General features: G+C 38.6%; 2 protein-coding genes across 2 annotated transcripts; both read left to right on the plus strand.

Moving 5' to 3' along the window:
• The first annotated feature begins 1830 nt into the window (after positions 1 to 1830).
• pdia3 (protein disulfide isomerase family A, member 3) lies at positions 1831 to 11748 on the plus strand. The gene is made up of 13 exons (XM_080027274.1): positions 1831 to 2170; positions 3328 to 3406; positions 3522 to 3639; positions 3911 to 4015; positions 4682 to 4811; positions 4917 to 5033; positions 6156 to 6281; positions 8644 to 8826; positions 9211 to 9319; positions 9673 to 9801; positions 10241 to 10320; positions 10680 to 10737; positions 10931 to 11748. Exons 1-13 carry the CDS (start codon positions 2037 to 2039, stop codon positions 11045 to 11047), a joined length of 1485 nt encoding a protein of 494 aa, XP_079883400.1. The 5' UTR covers positions 1831 to 2036; the 3' UTR covers positions 11048 to 11748.
• A 1161-nt stretch (positions 11749 to 12909) lies between these two features.
• LOC307250972 (apoptosis-enhancing nuclease-like) lies at positions 12910 to 17747 on the plus strand. Its single transcript, XM_080028257.1, has 4 exons — positions 12910 to 12966; positions 14886 to 15548; positions 16040 to 16240; positions 16790 to 17747. The coding sequence occupies exons 2-4, from the start codon at positions 14916 to 14918 to the stop codon at positions 16991 to 16993; spliced, it is 1038 nt and encodes a 345-aa protein (XP_079884383.1). The 5' UTR covers positions 12910 to 12966; positions 14886 to 14915; the 3' UTR covers positions 16994 to 17747.
• The last annotated feature ends 3287 nt before the right edge of the window (positions 17748 to 21034 follow it).

Consider the following 21034-nt stretch of genomic DNA (forward strand, 5'->3'; position numbering starts at 1 on the left):
GGGGTGTATTGATTTTCGGTGGTTAGTTCAAATATCAACAAGAACTCTCTGGAATCCCTTTAATGAGATTATACAAGGAGTTTAAGAAACAGGGACGCCTACATAGTGTTATAATCACAGCCAGATTAACCTGTTACTGTCTCCCTCCTGAGGCAAACAACTGCTGTTGGGCCCTTGTTCGTTCCCCTCCCTCGTCCCACATTCTGTACATTGACAAAGCTCATTTATGCCTCCAGGTTCCCATAATCTCAGCTCACTTCAAATAGCAACTGCTATACTCCTCAAATACAACCTGACCTATGATCTCTCTTCTGTGTACCAGTTGTAAGTGGTAATTAATGAATTCATTAATTCGTCATAACTTTGTTTAGGAATTTGCACCATGTGAGCACAATTTACACTAAATAGAACAATAGTATAACAGCATTTGACAAAACAGGGTGTAAGATAAACTAATAAAAGAAGACCCACTTTTTAATATTGTATATTGTGGAGTCAGTGATTCTGGAGATTACTTGTTTTAAGATCCATTTTTGTCTGAATCAGTGAATATCTCTTCAACGTCAAGGTACTGTCTATACATCAACGTCAAGGTACATACTGTGTGTGTTAAAATAATCTAGTGTTAATTCACAGCCTATGCTCTGTAAACTGGTATGGAACCCATCAAACCAGCGCACACAGTATGGACAGGTAGCGGATCTTGTGGAGGTATTTATTCACTGATTTTGACAAAAAGAGATTTAACAACAAACGTTCTTTATCATTGTTGCCTCCACCTCTGAGGGCTGCAAAATGAACACATGAATACAATCACAGAAATCAGCAGACACTTGAAGACTTTGCCCAGAAGTTTTTTCCAGCCTGAATCACAATGGACAGTGTTTACAGCATCTACACAATTTTTATATTTTGCTGCTGAAATGAGGGCAATATACACGTTTGTTTACCTGTTGTTTAGTTAACCTTCAGTGGGTCGACAGAACAGATACAAAGCCCAAAGAAAAACAAACCACTAGTAATGGAAATTAACTTCTAAGAAATGTTTGTAATATCACAAATGGTTCCAGCACACTAAATCCTGAGGGCTTAGTTCTTTTCCACAACAGACACGTGGCACAAAGACAGTCAAACCTGCAGAACAACATGGGGAGAAATGTGTGACTTGTAATTATGCAAATATACCAAACTCTTTCCAATTATGAGACTGTGTTGCTTTTATTTGTAGTTAAACTAAGGAACATTTGAATATGTGTGCTAAAGAGAGAGATAGATGAATAGATGGATGGATAGATATTGCTCATGTGTAAATTAAAAGTAACCATTTGGATCATGCAGGAAAGATTACAAAAATAAACAATTAAAAGTAGTAGCTAGCTATATTGATAACAAAAAATATAAGTCTCAAATGTAAAAACAAACAAAAACATGAGAGACCAGTATTACCATATGCCAGGAGAGGTTTAATTTGAAATGTTTTGATTAACTTATAGTCTTTGATCATAAGTAGGCATAGGCTATTAATTGATAAGATTTTATTTTGAAGATGAATAATGTATAATCTATCTATCTATCTATCTATCTATCTATCTATCTATCTATCTATCTATCTATCTATCTATCTATCTATCTATCTATCTATCTATCTATCTATCTATCTATCTATCTATCTATCTATCTATCTATCTATCTATCTATCTATCTATCTATCTATCTATCGATGAGGTAGAAGTAAGTGCGCTTCTCATTGGCTGAGAGGAACAGAGTGACGCTTTGCATCGACCAATGGCAGGCTGCCACACTGCGGTTCGGCGCTGCCTGTCGGAAAATCATTCTTCGCCGCCTCCATCTCTCTTTCTCTTTCTCCATCCACCTCCAGTCTGCATCTGGCCCTGTCCGAACAGCGAGCAACCTGTGCGGATCTCAAGTTAAGCAAATAAGGGGGCTGCCACTGACGGACACACTTTGCATTTTATTTTTTTGTTATTTTTTACAATTTAAAGTGAACGGACGTGTAGCCCTCCCTAGTGTGCACCATGCAGAAGCTAATCTTTCTAGCCGCTCTGGCTGGTCTCTCGTTGGCCAGCGATGTGCTTGATTTCGGCGATGATGACTTCGATAACAACATCGGAGACCACGGGATGATCTTGGTGGAGTTTTTCGCTCCTTGGTGAGTAATTTTTTCCCCACATTTTTATGCAGATTATCTCTTTGTAGACGTACAATAGTGTGGAGCAGTTTAGCTCACTGACATAACACCCCGAATGCATCTTTAAAAGTATTTAGTCCGCTTTATAAGTTGCACATGTGTATGTTTCCAACATTAAAATACTGGTTTGGTTTCACTTTAAATGGCTCTAGTTTAACGTTTATGGCCAATAGCCAACTGTTAGCATGCTAGCTGGAAGCGGAAAGGTGTAAACTACTACGCTGTATTGGCTGTCTTTAAGCGCAGTACTGATTCAAAAAGTGCGACAGTTTTATTGTACAAATAAACATAAAGAGTGTAAAAATGAAAGATAATTAGGTGTCTTCTATTTGAAGCGTTTCTTTTAGTTGGAATACGCATAAATCCGGATATGAGAACGCTGTGGGCGTGTCCTTTCACTGTTGTAACGCTCTGATTCGCTAGATAAGTTTTGGTGTCTTTCTCTGATTGGTCAAGAGGAACTGTGACGTGTTCCACCATGACAAACTTCAGTGAAATACAAGTTAAATAGTTTAATAACGACTTTATTTATCTCCGAAGGGAAATCATGGAAGTATTATTTATTTAGTATTGATTCAAACGTTGAAGGCAAACACTTTGATAGAACTTTCTTCCTCCCAATTCCCCAAAGTCACTGGATCCAGTTAATCATATGTGAATATTTGCTGATATGATTGATTTGAATACATAAGACATAGTTTGGTCTTGTACTATAACACGGGCGTAACAAGCTATATTAACAGACCCACTCTGACTTAAGGGACATTCTGATTGAAATGTTTTATGTATTTGCTGTGATTTTATGGACCAAGCCATTTATTGAATATAAAATTAAAAAGACATAGTAATAGTTAAGTTGCACCCAAATAAAAGTTAAATGATTTTCAGGCTTGGAAATCACGAGTCTTTTACTTTTAATTGAACTGTTGAGCGTTTTGTGCTTTACAAACCCAAATGAATCACCTTGCTTGGAGGTATCAAATTCCACACAGTGAAATCACCAGATCTCCCTCCGGATGTCCCCCCCCACCCTCTCCCCCCCAAGCTGAAACCTGATAAATACAGCAAGAGTGACTGTGTTCCCCTGTCTGACTGATCCATATCCTCTGTCCCAATAGGTGTGGCCATTGTAAACGGCTAGCACCTGAGTACGAGGTGGCCGCAACACGTCTGAAAGGCATCGTAGCTTTGGCCAAGGTATTGCACAACACACAGTCCACTTAACTTTGTCCACTCTAGCCTCTGTTTTTTTTATTCTGCACTCTGCACTGTAGTAGTTCCAAAAATAGTGAATGATTTTCTTTGCCCTCAGGTTGACTGCACAGTCGCCAGCAACGTTTGCAGCAAATATGGCGTCAGTGGTTACCCCACCCTCAAGATCTTCAGGGATGGAGAAGACTCTGGTCCCTATGATGGTCCCAGATCAGCAGGTATGTGCCCTGTCTGTTTGCAATGTCCTAAAGGTCTTCACATGTGGAAAAAATCCCCGTTATATCTGCTTATAATATAGCTTATATAGCGTTGCATATGGTGTTATAAGTCACTGGTTATTCTTAATGTTTCTGTGTCTCAAGTATGTAGAGCACTTTTTATTTGGGTTGTTTTTATTATTTGTATTGTATTGGTATATCCTTTTGTTAAGCATTTTATAAGGTGCTATTATAAGGTTTTCAATCTTCTTCTTCTTCTTGCTCTCTGTAGATGGTATTGTCAGTTTCCTTAAGAAGCAGGCGGGCCCGGCTTCTGTGGAGCTCAAGACCGACGCAGACCTGCAGAAGTACATCGCAGAAGGCGCAAGTGTTGTTGGTGAGTTACTGTTTCAATTATGTGTTCTTCTATTTATTTAACCTTTTGTTTAGCCAGGCAGGTCATTAAAAACTAATTCTTATTTACAATGACAGTCACGCTAAAGACAAAGGCCTCTTGAAGGGAGAGGGGGGGGGGGGGGTGGCGGCTGAAAAGACAATCAAATAAATGTTAAAACGACACATAGCACACACCCAGATTATCCAAACACTTAACACGGTCAAAGACAAACTGTGGCACACAACCGTACATCTTCAGCACGTTAGCTGCTGAGCTAGTGTGCTGAGCTTGTGAGTCAAGCATTCATTGATTTCTACTCTGTGGACATTCAGAGCAGATTCAAATGTTTTTTTTTCTATATGTTCATGTTGATACAGTTTGGGCTTTTTTCTTGCAACGCTTTATCTTACACACACACACACACACACACACACACACACACGCTCACAACATACATATTTTTCAGACTAGCTTTTATCATATCTAAATAGTTTGTTCTTTTTGATGAGAAATGAATGAATACGTGTCTCCAAAAAACCATTGAAACCATTACATTTTTTTATTTCCAACAAGTAATTTTTTTTAGATTTTTCCTAAAATGTATAGTTTACTAACCTGTTACACATGTGCACCCCTACTTAACACCCTCCATCTGTTCCTTCCCAGGGTTCTTTGCTGATGAGAAGAGCGCGGCCCAGACAGAGTTCATGAAGTCAGCCAGCACCTTGAGGGACGACTACCGCTTCGCCCACACCAACAACGAGGCTCTGCTCGAGAGCAACGGCATCGACGCACAGTAAGTCACATTTTTGTTTTGCCTTATGGCCGAGTCATCAAAGTGAAAATAACTTCTTTACACATTTGACGAGATGACTGACATTTCCTGTGTGTCCGTCAACAGGGGAGTCGTTCTGTTCCGCCCGGCAAGACTCAACAACAAGTTTGAAGACAGTTCAGTGGCATACAGCGAGGACAAATACACCAACAGCAAAATCAAGAAGTTCATCCAGGACAACATGTGAGTCTTATCTCATTCCACGCCTCATCTGACATCTGACACACTGTATACCTTATGGCCCATTTAAGCAGTAGAGGAAGGTGTTGCTTTTTTTTTTTTTCAAAGCGATACATCCCCAGTAGTTGATCTTGCATAGTCACACAGCCCGTATAGTCATGCATGGCCTCATGCCAAGTGCCAACAGGACATGGTGTTGTAGGCAGTGTCTCTACTCTGTAAACAAAGTCAGAGCTTACTCAACTCCCAGAGCAGTGTTAAATAAACCAAGGAAATGCATACGTTAACTAGGGTGTTAACGAGCGGTGTTTATTACCTGTGATGATTAACAAATACTGGACTATTTATCTGGTTTCCTGGTATTTTTAAAGCAAATGGGAATTTTGTTTTTATTGTAAATATTTAAAAACACTCATTTGCCATGTTTAAAACATTTTTACTTATCTGAGACGCAGACTGAAACTGCATTGTTACTGTTAACAGTTGTGTGACAAAGCTTGTTTGTGTCTTTCCAGTATTTTTTGTTTACGTGACAGAAGAATTCCCCTTTTTACTTTCACTTTTTCTTTGCTCCGGGCCTCACCTCTTGTGTCAAGACAAACTGCATGACATTCATTTGGCATGCAGGCTTGACAATGCGACAGTCAGGGCATTTTAAGTATCCAGATAAATGGGCCATAATGGTTATGATTTGGGTTTGGTGGAGTTCTCTTTGCAACTGAAGCAGGAAAAGTAAATTGCATTGTCTGATGTTGCAGTGATGTGAGTTTTCACAGGGTTAAGATTAATAAAAGTCGGCTTTTCTTACATGTTGTGTAAGGAAAAGAAATTGGACTTACTGGTACATCTGGCACTTTGTAGTTGAAGCTTAATTGAAGCTAATGTACTCACAGGATTCTTGCTGTTCTGAGTTTGTACCTTCATGGTTGAATTCACTTAATTTGAAGTGCCTTTAGGATGAAAGAATGAACTTAATGAAATGTAATGACATCAGTGTGTTGCTATTTCTCTAAACAATTGGAATAGTGCCATGAGATTCTTTTTTTAAACGAACACAATCTTTGCACTCTGATTGGTTAAACTGGTTTGCCTGCTGATCCAATCAAACGTTAATCTTGATTTCAGCTTTGGAATCTGCCCACACATGACGGACGACAACAAAGACCAGCTGAAGGGGAAAGACCTGCTGGTGGCTTATTACGATGTGGACTATGAGAAGAACCCCAAGGGCTCCAACTACTGGAGGAACAGGTAGGGGCCGCACAACTCACCCCGGGGTGTTTCTCTCAGTAACATGCAGTGGCTGTTAAATCACTTTGAGCTCAAATCTCTGCTTCTTGTTGTGATTTTATTTAGGTCTTTAGGCAACTTCCAAGGCTCCAGTTAACTTCATCCTTTAACACATAGTATAGTTGGTGGCTGATTTACATCTTTAGTCCTTTTGGCTGGTTGATGTTCCATGCAGTAAACCCATTTGAAATATAATGATCAAACTACAATAAACAGACTTCTTATCTACCAGACTCCTCTTGTAGTTAAAGGTGCACTATGCAGTTTCAGAGGAGGCGATTTGTTTACATTTTCAGAGCCTGTAGTTAGTTTACAAACATATTTTCTCCAAGTAATTTTTATTATTTAATTATTCTATCATGAATCAAACATTTTTTATTTTGAGACACTTTGAACCAAGCGTAAGACTAGAATATGTTTGTAAATCAAACTGTGTGCCCTGCTGCTGTTAACTACAGTGAAACAATACATTTTCAGAAAGCTTTCAAACTTCAAACGGTGTTCCAAGGTCCAATTTTCCTATGAGGAAAGTGTATTTATTAGTGGTGGGCCGATAACGGCGTTAACGGCTGCGTTAACGCCAAACTCTTATCGGGCGATAAAAAAAATATCGCCGTTAATCTCTTAATTCCACCTCCTGTTCGGCTCAGGGGAGATGCTGTTCGCCGTCGGGGTGAACCCCCTTCCGCACGTGAAGGCTCGCTTCACGTGCGGGAAAGCTATAGTGTGAGCGGCCACAGCTTGTATTTTGGTCATATCTAACACTGGACTGCAGGCCTATATAAAAGTGTTGTACCTTTGCTTTCTTTGGGTTAAAAAAAACTCCATCAACTCAGTATCCGTCTAGTCCAAAAAAACTCTGTCAGCTGCTGCTGCAGACGGTGTGCAGACGTGCTCGGAGAATCGGCATCGGCGCATCAACAGTCATTCAATGCAGCGGCAGTAATCATACAACCGAACGGTGTAGAAAGTCCCGTCAGTTAAAAATAGTGATCCAGATTTTAAATCCATGTTAAAATCGGAAGGATATAAAGCTAGATAGCTTAAAAAAAGTAGCAAACATGTCAACTGTGATGTGTTCAGGCCGGCTCAGTAATATGATTGATGTGTTCAAATGCAACGCAAAAAAAAAGAAATTTGAGATTTTGGCGAAACTTGTTTTCCCAGCAAGATAAAATAGATAGTAAAGATGGAATGGAATTATGACCTGTTTAATGTCCTATCTAGAGCTATGATCATATCAGCAATTAAAGCAATAATACAAGTTCTATTTCAACAAAATAATAGAAAATTATCAATTTTGATATCAATAAAGACTTGGATCGTTAAGGAGTCTTGAAAATGGTATCAATATCAATACAAATTAACTCTCCTGTCATCTGAGAGAAATTAAGATGATTTAATTTTTTTAACCGTTAGTATTTACCGGTTAAAAATATTATCGGTTGACTGGTTTACCATGGACATCCCTTATACTGTATAAATGTATATCATACATTGTATGTTTTTTTTTGTGTTATCCCAGTTAAGTTTATTATTAATTTTTTATCATTTAATATTACTTTTAATAGTTCCGGGACGTTGGAGCAATAACCTGGTGTTTTGACACTTCAGTGTGCACTGTGAATTTGAAGTAATGTTCAGTTTTTGAATAAAGATGCAGCATTTACAAATGTTTATTTTTTTTATCCGATTCATCGATTAATCGAAAAAATAATCGACCGATTAATCGATTATTGAAATAATCGTTAGTTGCAGCCCTAAACAATTCATCGTTACCTCTTATGGCCTACAGTTCAAAGTTCATGTTTAACTGAATAAACAGTTTGTAAACACAAGTACATCTTGTTGAACATTATTTATTTTCATCACCAATTATCATAGTAGAACAGCTTCCTCAAGCAGTTTGTGATGCATGTTGGAAACAGGAGATGAGCCCCTGGTCTGATGCGCCACCTGGCTTGAGAAACACGTTCTCAAAGACTTACTTTGAGTCATTATTTAGGAGCACACACATATTATGAATGAATTCAAATGAGCCATTTTAATCTAGATTAATCTAGATTAATTTCAAAATTAATCTAGATTAATCTAGATTAAAAAAATTAATCTATGCCCACCTCTAGTATTTATTCAGTTACATGAATATACCTTTAGAAAATGTTCTGCTCTCTGGCACACCCACAGTTACACAGTGCTCCTTTAAGTTTAGGTAAATGTTTCACACCCTAAATTCAGCCTTTGACTTTAAGATGCAACTTTCATTTTCAAAAGCACAACCTTTTAGAACCCACCAAACTGATCTTATATCTTCATTTGACAGGGTGATGAAAGTGGCCAAGAGCTTCCTGGATCAGGGCCAGAAGCTGAACTTTGCCGTGGCCAGTAAGAACCAGTTCAACCACGACGTGTCAGAGTTCGGTATGGACGGGAGCTCAGGGGAACTGCCTCTGGTCGCTATCCGCACCGCCAAGGGAGACAAATACGTCATGGCAGAGGAGTTCTCGTGAGTATAGTTCAAAGGATTTTTTTTTTCTCTTGTTTGCCACTTGTGCATTTCAAACATCAGAGCGTATCACAACACAGCATACACATTATGAATTATTTATTTATGCACACACCCTCCCTTTGGCCTGCTAATGGGCTTTAAATGAGCCAATGATGTTTCTACTTGATATCTCACTGCCTAACTCAATGTGGCGGTGTTTCTTAAATGTATTTGGAATGTGGCTTCATGAGGATCAGTGACATTTTGTGTTTGACTGAATGACAATGTTGACAGTCAGGTATTTAACTTCACAGATACATATTTAGATGTTAACAATATTTCGTTTTTTTGGAGTCCTGCTGATTTACTTAAATAAGTAATTTTTCTTTTCTCTCCTCACAGTCGTGATGGAAAGGCGCTGGAGCGTTTCCTGCAGGCTTACTTTGACGGCTCTCTGAAGCGTTACCTCAAGTCAGAGGCGATCCCCGAGAGCAACGACGGCCCTGTAAAGGTGAGGAGATAACGTCCAGGAAGAGGCTTCATTTCTGCTTCATAAGCTTATCCTTTGTAGTGCTGTTTTGTATTTATTCTAAATTTAAATGCTTGATTTTCCTTAAATAGTCCATATTTCCCTACCTCATGTGCTGTGTAAAAAAAAAAAATCCTCAGATTTAAAGGTAGAGTCAGCGATGCTAATCAAAAACACTTATAACATTTTAATAGCGTAAATCGGCCTTCTTACTTTTGTACAGTGCTTGTTGAGAGCCTATAGTTAAACTGTGCTTCCCAATTGTGTATGAATATTTTGCAAAGATGTTGTAAGGAGAAAGCTTCTCACGAATCCATGATGTAATTTGTTTTCAGGTGGTTGTGGCCGAGAACTTTGACGATATTGTGAACGACGACAGCAAAGACGTTCTGATCGAGTTCTACGCTCCGTGGTGCGGACACTGCAAGAGCCTGGAGCCAAAGTTCGACGAGCTGGGAACCAAGGTGAGGGGATGGACTCGTAAACTTCTGCTGTCCCAGAATATTCCTTTACCGGGTTTAAGATAATATTATGAACTAAAGCAGCATTTTAAAGAATAATTAAAGTGTCTGTTTACTTAACAAACCTAAAAAGACCCGATTTGAATATCATCAACTGCTTGTAGATTTAGGTTGAACAGTGGAGGGATCCTCCTGTTGTCAGTGATTATTTTCAGTTTTGTACTTTTATATGTAAAATAATATAAACACTTCTATGCCCCATAGAAACCAGTTTATACCCTAGTGATATGAGGCAATAAGCCAACGTTGGATTGGTTGTTGTGTGGTTCGGTGTGTTCAAACCCCAAACCAAGAACCAGACAACTTACTCTTGAAGTACATTTTTTATTTTTTTTAGCTGCTTTGCAAAGCATTAACGGTTTCTCGCCTCTGCCTTTTAAAGCTTGCTGATGATCCCAATGTCGTCATCGCCAAGATGGACGCCACAGCCAATGATGTGCCATCTCCATATGAAGTCAGCGGGTGAGTCAAAACACCAACAAGAACTCTCAAACATTCTTATTGGTGTCAGTCTCAAATCCTGTCAGTCGAACTCTAGAGTGAATTTTGCTGCACTGCCAAGTGACTGGACCTCCTCTGTCATGGTTTTCCTATCTCAATCCAGTGCCAGAATGACCTCAGTTTGCAGAAGGGTTGAGCTAGACCACTGGCTCCCCCCTTTCGAAGACTGAGAACAAATTTCTACAAAATATATATTTTTTTAAAGGAGTGATTTCTGACCAACACTGTGTGGTTTAGAACATAGTCTTGTAGATCATGTTTACAACATGGTGCTGATATGAATTCTTATCAATCTCCTCCACCTTTTTTTCTCTTTCCAGTTTCCCCACGTTGTACTTTTCCCCAGCTGGACGTAAGACAACCCCAAAGAAATACGAGGTGAGTCATCGGCTTCAGTGATTTGTTAAAACAAAGTCGTGGTTCTGCTACATCCATTTTGTGCTTTCTTCCAATATTGCAATCAATGTAAAGCACTTTAAACTAAAAGTGACTTGTTTGAAAGGGGCTAATATAAATAAGTATGGATTGATTGGTGATTTGAAATGGTCCCGTGTCATGTCTTGTGTTACAGGGAGGCCGTGAGGTGAGCGACTTCCTGGCCTACCTGAAACGGGAGGCCACCAACCCGCTAGTGGTGCCGCAAGAGGAGGAGAAGAAGAAGAAGAAGAAGAAGGTCGACGAGCTATAAAAGCTCCAATCAGGAACTACTCAACGCGCCCCCAGCCCGCCCAAACGCACACACACACACAAACACACACACACATGAAAACATACACCCATTCATACACATACACCCTCACACACACACACACACACACACACACACACACATGGAAACATACACCCATTTATACACATACACCCTCACACACACACACACACACACACACACATGGAAACATACTCAAACAACTGGAGCAGCATCGAGAGGATTGGGGACAATCCACGCAAATAATGAACTAAATTATATTCCACTCTCTTAGTGAACTACCGAATGCTCTGAAGCCAAGTTGAAAAAAGACGCGGCGCTCCCTTTAGCTGCTCCGCTGCTCCGGGGAAACTGTGGAGAGGTGGTGGTGGCCGGGGCCTGCCCGATGTTTAGAAACAAAAACATAATTTTTAGGGAAGACGGGACAGCTTTCTGACAATTGAGATTTTTATTTCCCCTGGTCTGTCTGTCTACCACGCCACAGGCTGATGCACTTTGGTTTGACGGCCATCTCCAGGCATCTGTCGCTATGGTTTTTGTTGTCGTCGTCACAGGGGATTAATGGTGATGGTGAATTCCTTAACTTTTTATTTTTATTTTTTCTCTTTCTGTTTTTGTATCACGTCTTTGTTTTTGTACATTTGGAAGGATTGTGAAATAAAAAGGCCCACAAAACCAAACGACCTGTGTGATTTATTCATGAATCCTAATGTTTTATCAGAATGCCTAAGCAATAATGTAACGACTTTATACAATATTTTGAATTTATAAGAGGTTTACACTGGCATTGAGAGCTCGACAATCCTCAAAATTGATAAAACATACACACCATTTAGAAAACGTGCTGAAAATACAGCAGAACTCATAGGGTGTTATTAAAGTTTTGGAAGTTTTTTTTTTATTTTGACAGTGATTGCACTACAATAAAACCATGAATCCCAAACCTCTCACCAAAAAGAGACTGAGTGCATCACTTTTAAGTGTCCTCTGGAAACCCTTCCATTGTGCTGTAAACTATTTGCGGTGCTTTTCTTTTTTCTTCATTTGTTGAGTTGTGGTATTTGCAGTGCACTTTTTCTGAATGCTGCACACGTGTTGTCAAATTGAAGAAGATTCTTTAAGCTCTACGAGGTTTAAACTTAGACATAGGGCTACTACAACCTATGATTATTTTCTTATAGGTAATTATTTTTCTTTCAATTAATTGATTAATTGTTTGGGAACTTGGGGTTATTTTCTTTTACCATCTCGACATATAATAAGTATAAAACACAGTCAAACCCTTGAAATATTTTGTTCTGTTCAAGCCAAAATAAAACTTAAATATATTCAACTAGTAAATATAACAAAAGTGTAAAATAAATACAAGTTTTGTGTTACAAGATTTTACAATATTGTTTATTTATTGTTTGTGTGTAAAAAAAACTTTTTTGCAGCAATATTAATTGGGTCATTTTGAGTACAAATAGGTTTATACTGAATAATATTTTACATCTGTTGATTATTACACCAACAATTTTGAACACAAAAAAGAGAACTACTCCACATACACTATCATAACAGAATAGAAAACTGCACCACAACTGATTTTTTAAGCAAGTTTTTTTCTTTAAACCAATGAAATATGAATTAATTAGTTGAATTCAAATCAACCATTTGTCACAATCTGAATCATAAAAAAAGTACTATTTTAAAAGTGATTAAAAATGAAATGTTGAATATAATATAATTTGTTGGTGCAATATCGCTTTAGAACTAATAGGCGGCGACTCCTTCGGTATTAGTGTTGAAGGCTTCAAAAAACAAACGAAGAAGAGAAACAACCAATCAGAAGGCGAGTAGAGGAGATATGTCGGTCCAGACATGTTCAGTCTGAGCGAGTACACGTGCTGCAGAAGGTAATCTAGAAAATTCATATTTTTATAGTAGATGTTATGGATTTCTGTCATGTTTTATTTAGTCAACGAGTCTCATATGTTCACATTAGTCTTACGAAACATGTTTTACCCGCGTAGTGATGTTAAATGTGGCGTTATACGTATTTTCACAAGACAACATCGAACTGCATTGAAATATCTGTCAATCAAAGTTTGCCTTGACTGCCAACACATTTAAACATCTCAAAAACACAAATGTCCGATGATTCTGAACACGTAGGGGCTACTGTTATATTCGGCCTGATTTAGAAATGACCTCATAAACACCTCACGGGCTTTTTATAACGATAGTTTGGTCAAAACACGCACCGCTCCTTATCAGGGCCTGCTCAACGTGGCAGGCATCTAAAGCTTGCTGTGGGAGTCTGTATGACATAACGCTAACGTTGTTTTCATCGGACCTACTCGTATAGCTTCATTAAACTTGTAGTGTCCTAACTGTCTCTGAAGTTAAAAAATAATAACACACATTTTCAGGAAGGCGTCTCGAGCGCGGTATGTGTACAGTGTAGTTGCTGTTAAGGAAAGAAACATCGAAGTGCTTGTATTTTTGGTTTGGTTGCACTGTAACTTTTTATATGCCCCTTAAATATATTCAAGACGTTCTTAAATAAACATTAATTAGGTTATGTGGCTGTTAGATTCATTACGTATAGTTGTGACGGTATGTACAGTATGTTACAGGCTGGGCTGTTGTTAATGTGTTGCTGTCAATCAACTGACATTTCTGCGAGGCCACGTCTGCCAAATCACACGTGGGCTGTGAAATAATTGCGTTTATTTAGGTTGTACCGTTTTACAGGCTACGGTTGTAACTAATGTCACTCTCTTTTATTGCATGGTTCACTTCGCACAGCAAAGTTACATGTTGGACTTTTAAAGGTGCAGTGTGTAATATGACATCATCAAGAAAGTTCTACAAAGTTCTAGAATGCAACGCTCCCTGGGTAACCCCAACCCTTTCGAATAATAACAGAAGCTACAGTGGCCTTCAAGGACAAGAACAATTCTACATTTTAAACAATGCACCTGATGACATTCCAACTATGACACTTTCAAGATGGCGGCACTAGGCCTTGGTCCAAAATATGCAGAAATATGGACATATATGAGACCCTTTCTAAGGGAAAAAATAATAATAAAAAAAAATAGCACTAAAGCTATTATGCACTAAATTAAATGTACTTATGGATATTATAATTACTTTCTTCAAAATCTGCTAGGAAATAAAACCCAAAATTCTACACACTGCAGGTTTAATGCCACTCAGCATGACCATTTTTACAAATATCAAAATTGTCAATTCAAATGTGAAAATCATTACTTTGGGTTAGGGTCAATTTAGGATAAAACAAAGTTATGATCTATTTAAAAGGTTTGTTTGTTTTTAAATTTGGTTTGTTATTATTCTATTTCATTTCATTCAAAATGCACAACTAAAAAAAAACAATAAGTGTGTCACTCAAATGTTTAATGTTGAGCATATCACATCATGTCATGCTGATCTGTGTGATGTTAATGCAAGAGGCATTTCTTAATATATTTTTTAAAAGTATATTCTACCAATTATTTTAATTTTTTTAAATATCTGAAAAAACCTTGATAAATACCTACCGTCCAATGTCTAACTGTTGTTTGAAAGATTGATTTGAAACTATATACATATTATTACATGAATTAATTCAAAATTAAAGTCTTTTTTCTATTTTGCTTTGTTTACCTCATATTGCAAGTACACACACTCAGTGAGAAAATAACTGAGATTATGCTAAACTGCCCAGAAGAAATTTGGTAGATTTTAAAATAAAAACATTTTGTACAATAGTGATCACCTACTGAATTTCTTTCCTTAATGATGATTTTTTGTTTCCTTCCCTCAGAGATGACTTCAGTGCCAGCGTCGTTGGTTGATGATGGCAGAGGCGTCAAATAGGACTAGAGGGACCTCGCGGGGGCTTTTCAGCAACTACCGATATCTGTGCAAAAAGACCATGATGCTCCGTGCTTTGGAACAGGCCAGAACCAGGAAAAAATGTAAGCAGAAAATGATCATTGCTGACATGAAGAGGAAAAATACAGACAACCACAACGAACAGCTGGATACAAATAAACTGTTTAAAAAAACAAAATTGAACGATACAGAACGATACAGTCAGAGCACATTGAACTGTGATAATCAGAGCTCCAGTGTATCTGAATCTAAAGCGTTGGAGCAACATAGTTTAGTTAGAGCCCTCAGAGACAGGTGGGAGGTGGACAGTGGTTTCTCAGAGTTGAGCCCCCCGGCTAGCGGTCGTAGCTCCCCCTGCTTTGGCTCTGCCCCGATGGCTGTGGTGGCATTAGACTGTGAGATGGTTGGGACGGGGCCGGGCGGGCGCTGCAGTGAGCTGGCCCGCTGCAGCATCATAGACTACCATGGCAACGTGTTGTATGACCGGTACGTGCGGCCGCTTCAGCCCGTCACGGACTACAGGACACGCTGGAGCGGAATCAGGAAACATCACCTGCTCAACGCCACGCCCTTCGCTCAGGCCCGGGACGAGGTGAGGCCAAAACTATGAACTCTCTCTTTATTTGGTTAAGGCGTAGATGGTTTATGACTTTGTTATCTCAATACAAAACCCTAATATAACTTTACAGGACAAGACTCTCCTCTTTGTCTAATTTAAAATAATTAGTTTTACTCCTGCCAAACAGTCGGCCTCTTCAGTCATACAATGAATTGTCTTGAAATAAAATGTAGCTTCAAAAGAAGATGACTAAAATAGGCAGCATACATTAAATGTCTCGACTGTTTCAGTCCAAAGTGAAATACAGAAGAGATGTATAGTGTTTATTTACCAAAATTGTATTGCACCATGTTGAGCTGCTTTCAAACTTGAAAATAAAGGCAACTGTTTATTGGTTTAAAAAAAAAATTGTCACAATAGATTTGCAGTGACAAAGCTGCTATCTGTGAATCTTTTAGAGTTGTGTTCTTGAACCCAATCCTCTGCCTGTATCTCCTGACTCATGCCTGGCTCCTGCCCTGTAGATCCTCAGTATACTAAAGGACAAAGTGGTCGTGGGTCATTCCGTCTACAACGACTTCCAGGCTTTGGACCTGATGCACCCGGGTCACATGGTCAGAGACACCATCACCACACGGTTACTAAGGCGACTGGCCGGCTTCCCTCACGGCCGCTGCGCTTCACTCAAAGTGTTGGCCAGTAAACTGCTCAACAGGAAAATACAGGTCAGTCCTTTTCAGCTTTCATAAACTGTAAATGTTTTATTTAAAAAAAAAAAAAAAAAATTGGGAACTCATTTAGAAAGTGTCACCATGATGTTTGTCCACCAGAGGGCACTGAGAAGTTTGAATTCTCCAACTGTTCAAAGCCGTGCTCACAACATGTCTTGTGCACAAGTCTAAAACATTAACATTTTACTTTAACTCTGGGCTTATCCACCATCTGGATTTGTGGTTTTTAAAGAGATCCAAATGTATGGACAATTAGTAAGATATTGCCAAATATACATATTTATTTAAAAATGTCTGCAAAATTTTTTTTAATGTTAGTATTCAACTGTCCAAGTGTTCTATCTATAAGTAAAACATGATTACCTTATTCACCTGCAGTATCTTCTCTTAAGGAAAATTGGAAGACAGAAATCAGAAATTCATCATTTCAAGCATCTCTTCAGTGTTATTTTTCTTTTGGTATCTACACGTAACTAAAGTGTAGAAGGCCATTATGATTTGGGTTTGGTTTGAACGTGTCTGTGTGTGTCTTTGTGTTTGCAGGTGGGGAGCAGAGGCCACTGTTCGGTGGAAGACGCTCGCGCTTCTCTGGACCTTTACAAACTGGTGGAGGGCGAGTGGGAACGGGAACTGCACGAAAAACTGACCGACAACAACGCTCAACACGAACCAAACCAATCTGCCTCCTATAACCACTACATGCAGGACAAGTACTGGCCTAATGATGTCATAGACGACAGCCAATGAGAGAGGAGTATTTATCACAAATACCTCGATACATCCATGTGAGCAGGTTCAGATAATAGATAAATAATGTGACTGTTAGTCAAAGATGATCTGAAAAGTAAAGTACTAAGGGTCATTTTTGGTGGGGAAGGTGATGAGATTATCTCCATAGTTTCATGAAGATTCACTCTATCACTTACGGGGAACTTAAATGCTTGATGAAAATGCTAACTTATTCATTTTAAACATGTTAAACATGGTTGGATTTATAACAGCATATTTGTTTTGCTGTGATTCCTGCAGAGATGTTAGTGTGACAGAGTTGATAATGATAATGTGTTGGTGCTCATAAAGTGTCTGGGTTACTAACTTAATATATTATGCAGTTAGTTTAGGGTTTTCTTACTATCTGCTCTTACTCGAAAAAGTAAAAAAATAAACTACAAATTCAACATGAATGCTGGTTTTAGGCCACAGATGCAGCTACTTTTGAAAACACAGCTGAGTTTGTCAGTTGAGTTTGTTTCTTAAAATGCACAAGTTGTAGCATTTTAAAATGTTTTCCACTGTTTAGGCAAAAAGGCATTTAAAAATCAACAACTTGAGGGCAACAAGTTCAAACTCTTTTCCTATTCATCTTCAAACACTTGCAGTTACCTCCGTCTAATTGTGGCCTTGAGTGTTTCATTGTTACAGTTGTGTTGAATTGTAATGGCCGTTAAATCACACCTCATTGTAAGCTGCTGTTAAATGTCCTAATAAAATGGCATCGTGTTAAAATGAAACACCATCACTAATAATTGTGTCTATTATTATGCATCCAATGTCGCTTTATAAGAAATGCTAACACATTTGAAAGTGCTTACATTTATTTTATATTGTATATCCTTTTACGTCTGTGGGCTTGCCCTGCATCATTACTAATTTCACTGGAAAATATCCCAACCATGACGCCATGTTTGATCCAGTGCCACATCAGCATTAAACGCAGCATTGTTAACAGCAGCGGTAGCATTTAGAGGGTGAAACCGGCTCTGCTACTGTTGTTTAGGATCACCCAGCGTTTAGAGTGTGTGTCACAGACCCTGGATCAGGATGTGAAATCATCCAATGGCACCGTGTCCAGAAAAGGTCACAGAAATCCACTGCTGTAAAAGAGGGCTGACCCAAAAGAGTATGAAAACACATTAAGTTAAATGAAAGGTTGTGGTGTTTGTTTTTCTCTCCTAGCATTCCCAGTTAAATCCCATTGACTGAAAGCAGTCCTGCAGATCCTTTAAAAGGTATTGAAAGGCATTCAATTCATAAAAAATATAAAAGTAAGGTATGTAGCATGATTTAGATTCTAACAAAGCTGCTTTAGATACTTATCAGTAAAGAAAACACTTGCATGACGGCTTGCACACAAATTCTTAAAATGGCTGATGTTTTGTATATTGTGTGTACAGTATATATATCTAATACAATTCTTTACTTTGTACATATCCTATTTGACAGTCTGAAATAAAGATTGATTGATTTTGAATGACGTGAAATAAAATACCAAAAAAAAAATTATCAAAGTTAAGTAAACAACCCTTTTCTTTTTAGTTTTGGCAAAATCTATCTTGAATTTAATTCTCAATGGCATTACAAAACTCCTGGATCCATGTGTGTTAAGCTGTAGGAACCCTGATCTAAAATACAAACACATAACTAACTGAGTTGAAATGCTGCAGCTTTATATGTTCTAAGCTAAAGCCATTATTCTAAAGATGAGAGCATTGCGCTAGTTTACGACTCATTGTCAAATTTCACTCACATTAAGTGAACATGAAACAGTGAGCTGCTGGTGGAGATGCATAGTTTGTCAAATATGCTCCACTGCTCTGTAAATGTCCTCGTTATTTCTCACACACACACACGCACACACACACACACACACACACACACACACACACACACACATCTAAAGCCTGGACTTGGCCCCACAGCTCAGGCTATAAGGAGAGAACAGAGAGTTGCATTGTTTGCCCAATCCATCTAATTTTGTTCCCCAAATCGCTTTATTCAGCAGATCTGGATTTAGCAGGTTTAGTGGTTGGCCGCCTGCTCCTTCACTGTTGCATCAGGAGGAAAACGTGTCGGTGACGTTAGCGATACGGAGGCCCCAGAGAAAGAGAGAGGGGGGAACTTGTGAATAACTTAACGGTGACATGTCCATAGACTGTTGATGGCTGTTAACAGATGAAACAACAGGAGGTAAATGAGGCTCCTCGCTCACCTCACCTCTTATGCTTTGGGCCCCGACAATCTGACTCCATCTGAAAACATTTCTTTAAAGGTGCTCCGAGGAACTTTCAGTTTGTGTTCATTCTTGCACCCCCTTTGGACAAAAGTGGTAGTGTTTTTACTATGCCCGCTGTAGTTCCTGGATGAGCGTACCCATGACAAAGGCATTAAGAACAACTGTCCAGTGGCTCTTTGCTAATATGTTTTCACACCTCTCTGTGCTCACTCACTGGAGTTTAATCTAGAGATTTTTTTATACAATCTATCATAATCTCACTCAGTTATTATTAGACGTGTGTGTGTGTGTGCGTGTGTGTGTGTGTGTGTGTGTGTGCGTGCATGTGTCCGATTAGTTGAAGTGCTCCCACATTTGATCACATTATATAAACCTTCACTCTAACACCTTTAATGCTCACTACAGCACAAACGTTAACTGATATGAATGGAGTCTAAATCCAATATTGTGTGTGTGTGTGTGTGTGTGTGTGTTCGTTCGTTTGTGCGTGCGTTTGTGTAAACACAAGAGATGTTGAGTAAATTTTTAAGCTTTTTTTTTTGTTTTACGGCAAAGATCTCATGTGACTTGTGAATGTCAACAGCAAAAAACTGGTCCAATCACGTACATCATACAACATGTTCTTCATGTTTTTAATTGTCTTTGCCGGAAAGTCTCTACCTTGCCATTATTTACACATTTGAAAAGTTGTTTGTACTAATCTTTTGGTCTAAGAAATGTTAAAAGAAAATGTTTTAAAGATATTTCTCAGAGCTTGATTTGACGCCTTCAGATTGCTCGCAGCCTAAAACCCAAATATGTTCAATTCACAGCAATAAAAAAATAAAAAAGCAGAAGTACACATTTTTGCGGACTGGAATAATTAACTTATTATCAAATATTTGCCAGTTATTTAGTAGTCACATGTTGCTGAATGAAGTTGTTGCATGTTCAAATTCATGTTTGCATGAATGAGCAAATGGTGAGACTTTATATATAGTTTATATATCATATGTTTATTGTTTAAAAAATGTTTAGACGTTACTGGTAGTCTACGGATGTGGGTTGCGTATTATATTGCGTGGTAAAACTATGGAGTCAGAGGCTATATTTCTAAATCCCCGGCCTATAGTTTTCAGAGTCCAGAAAATCAACTTGGCTTTTCAATTTTAAAAACTTATAAAACCAACTCATTCCTTTTGCCATTGAGATAAAATTATAAAACCAAATTTCACAAAAGTCTTTTCTCCCGTTCAACATCTTTCTTCTAAACATGTGAAACAGACCATTTGAACACAGCCTCCCGAGTGTGATAATCACGTTGCAGAAATCAATCAGCGACTCAGCACCCTCACAATGGTCTTTTTTCACTCCCAAGTCTCCCAGGAATGCGAATTAAAATCCCCCTTTCTATCCCCTCCAACCACCACCTCTAACTTAAAGTGTAAACTCAAGATTACATCATGCACGTCCTGCCCTTTCAACACTGGGAAAACCTTTTGCTATTGCCCAGTCCTGCTATTGCCACTTTTATGTTGATTGAAAAAGAGAAAAAAAAAAGGAAATCTGTCGGATGTAATCTGTTGTGACGTCACTAATCCCAGCACTACAAATGATGGGTCCCGTCCACCTCGCTCCACACACACTTCGACAGCAACTTGACCTTCATCTGTGTCAGGTAAGACTCAGCCTCCTCCACTGCCTACACTCTCTGTTCTCCATGGGATGTGGTACAAACTCTGCTTCAATAGCCCTGATTTTAAACCATTCACATTGGTGTTCTCTCACAACGTAGC

This window comes from Ammodytes marinus (assembly GCF_949987685.1).
Source record: "Ammodytes marinus genome assembly, chromosome: 5".
Taxonomy (NCBI): Eukaryota; Metazoa; Chordata; class Actinopteri; order Uranoscopiformes; family Ammodytidae; genus Ammodytes; species Ammodytes marinus.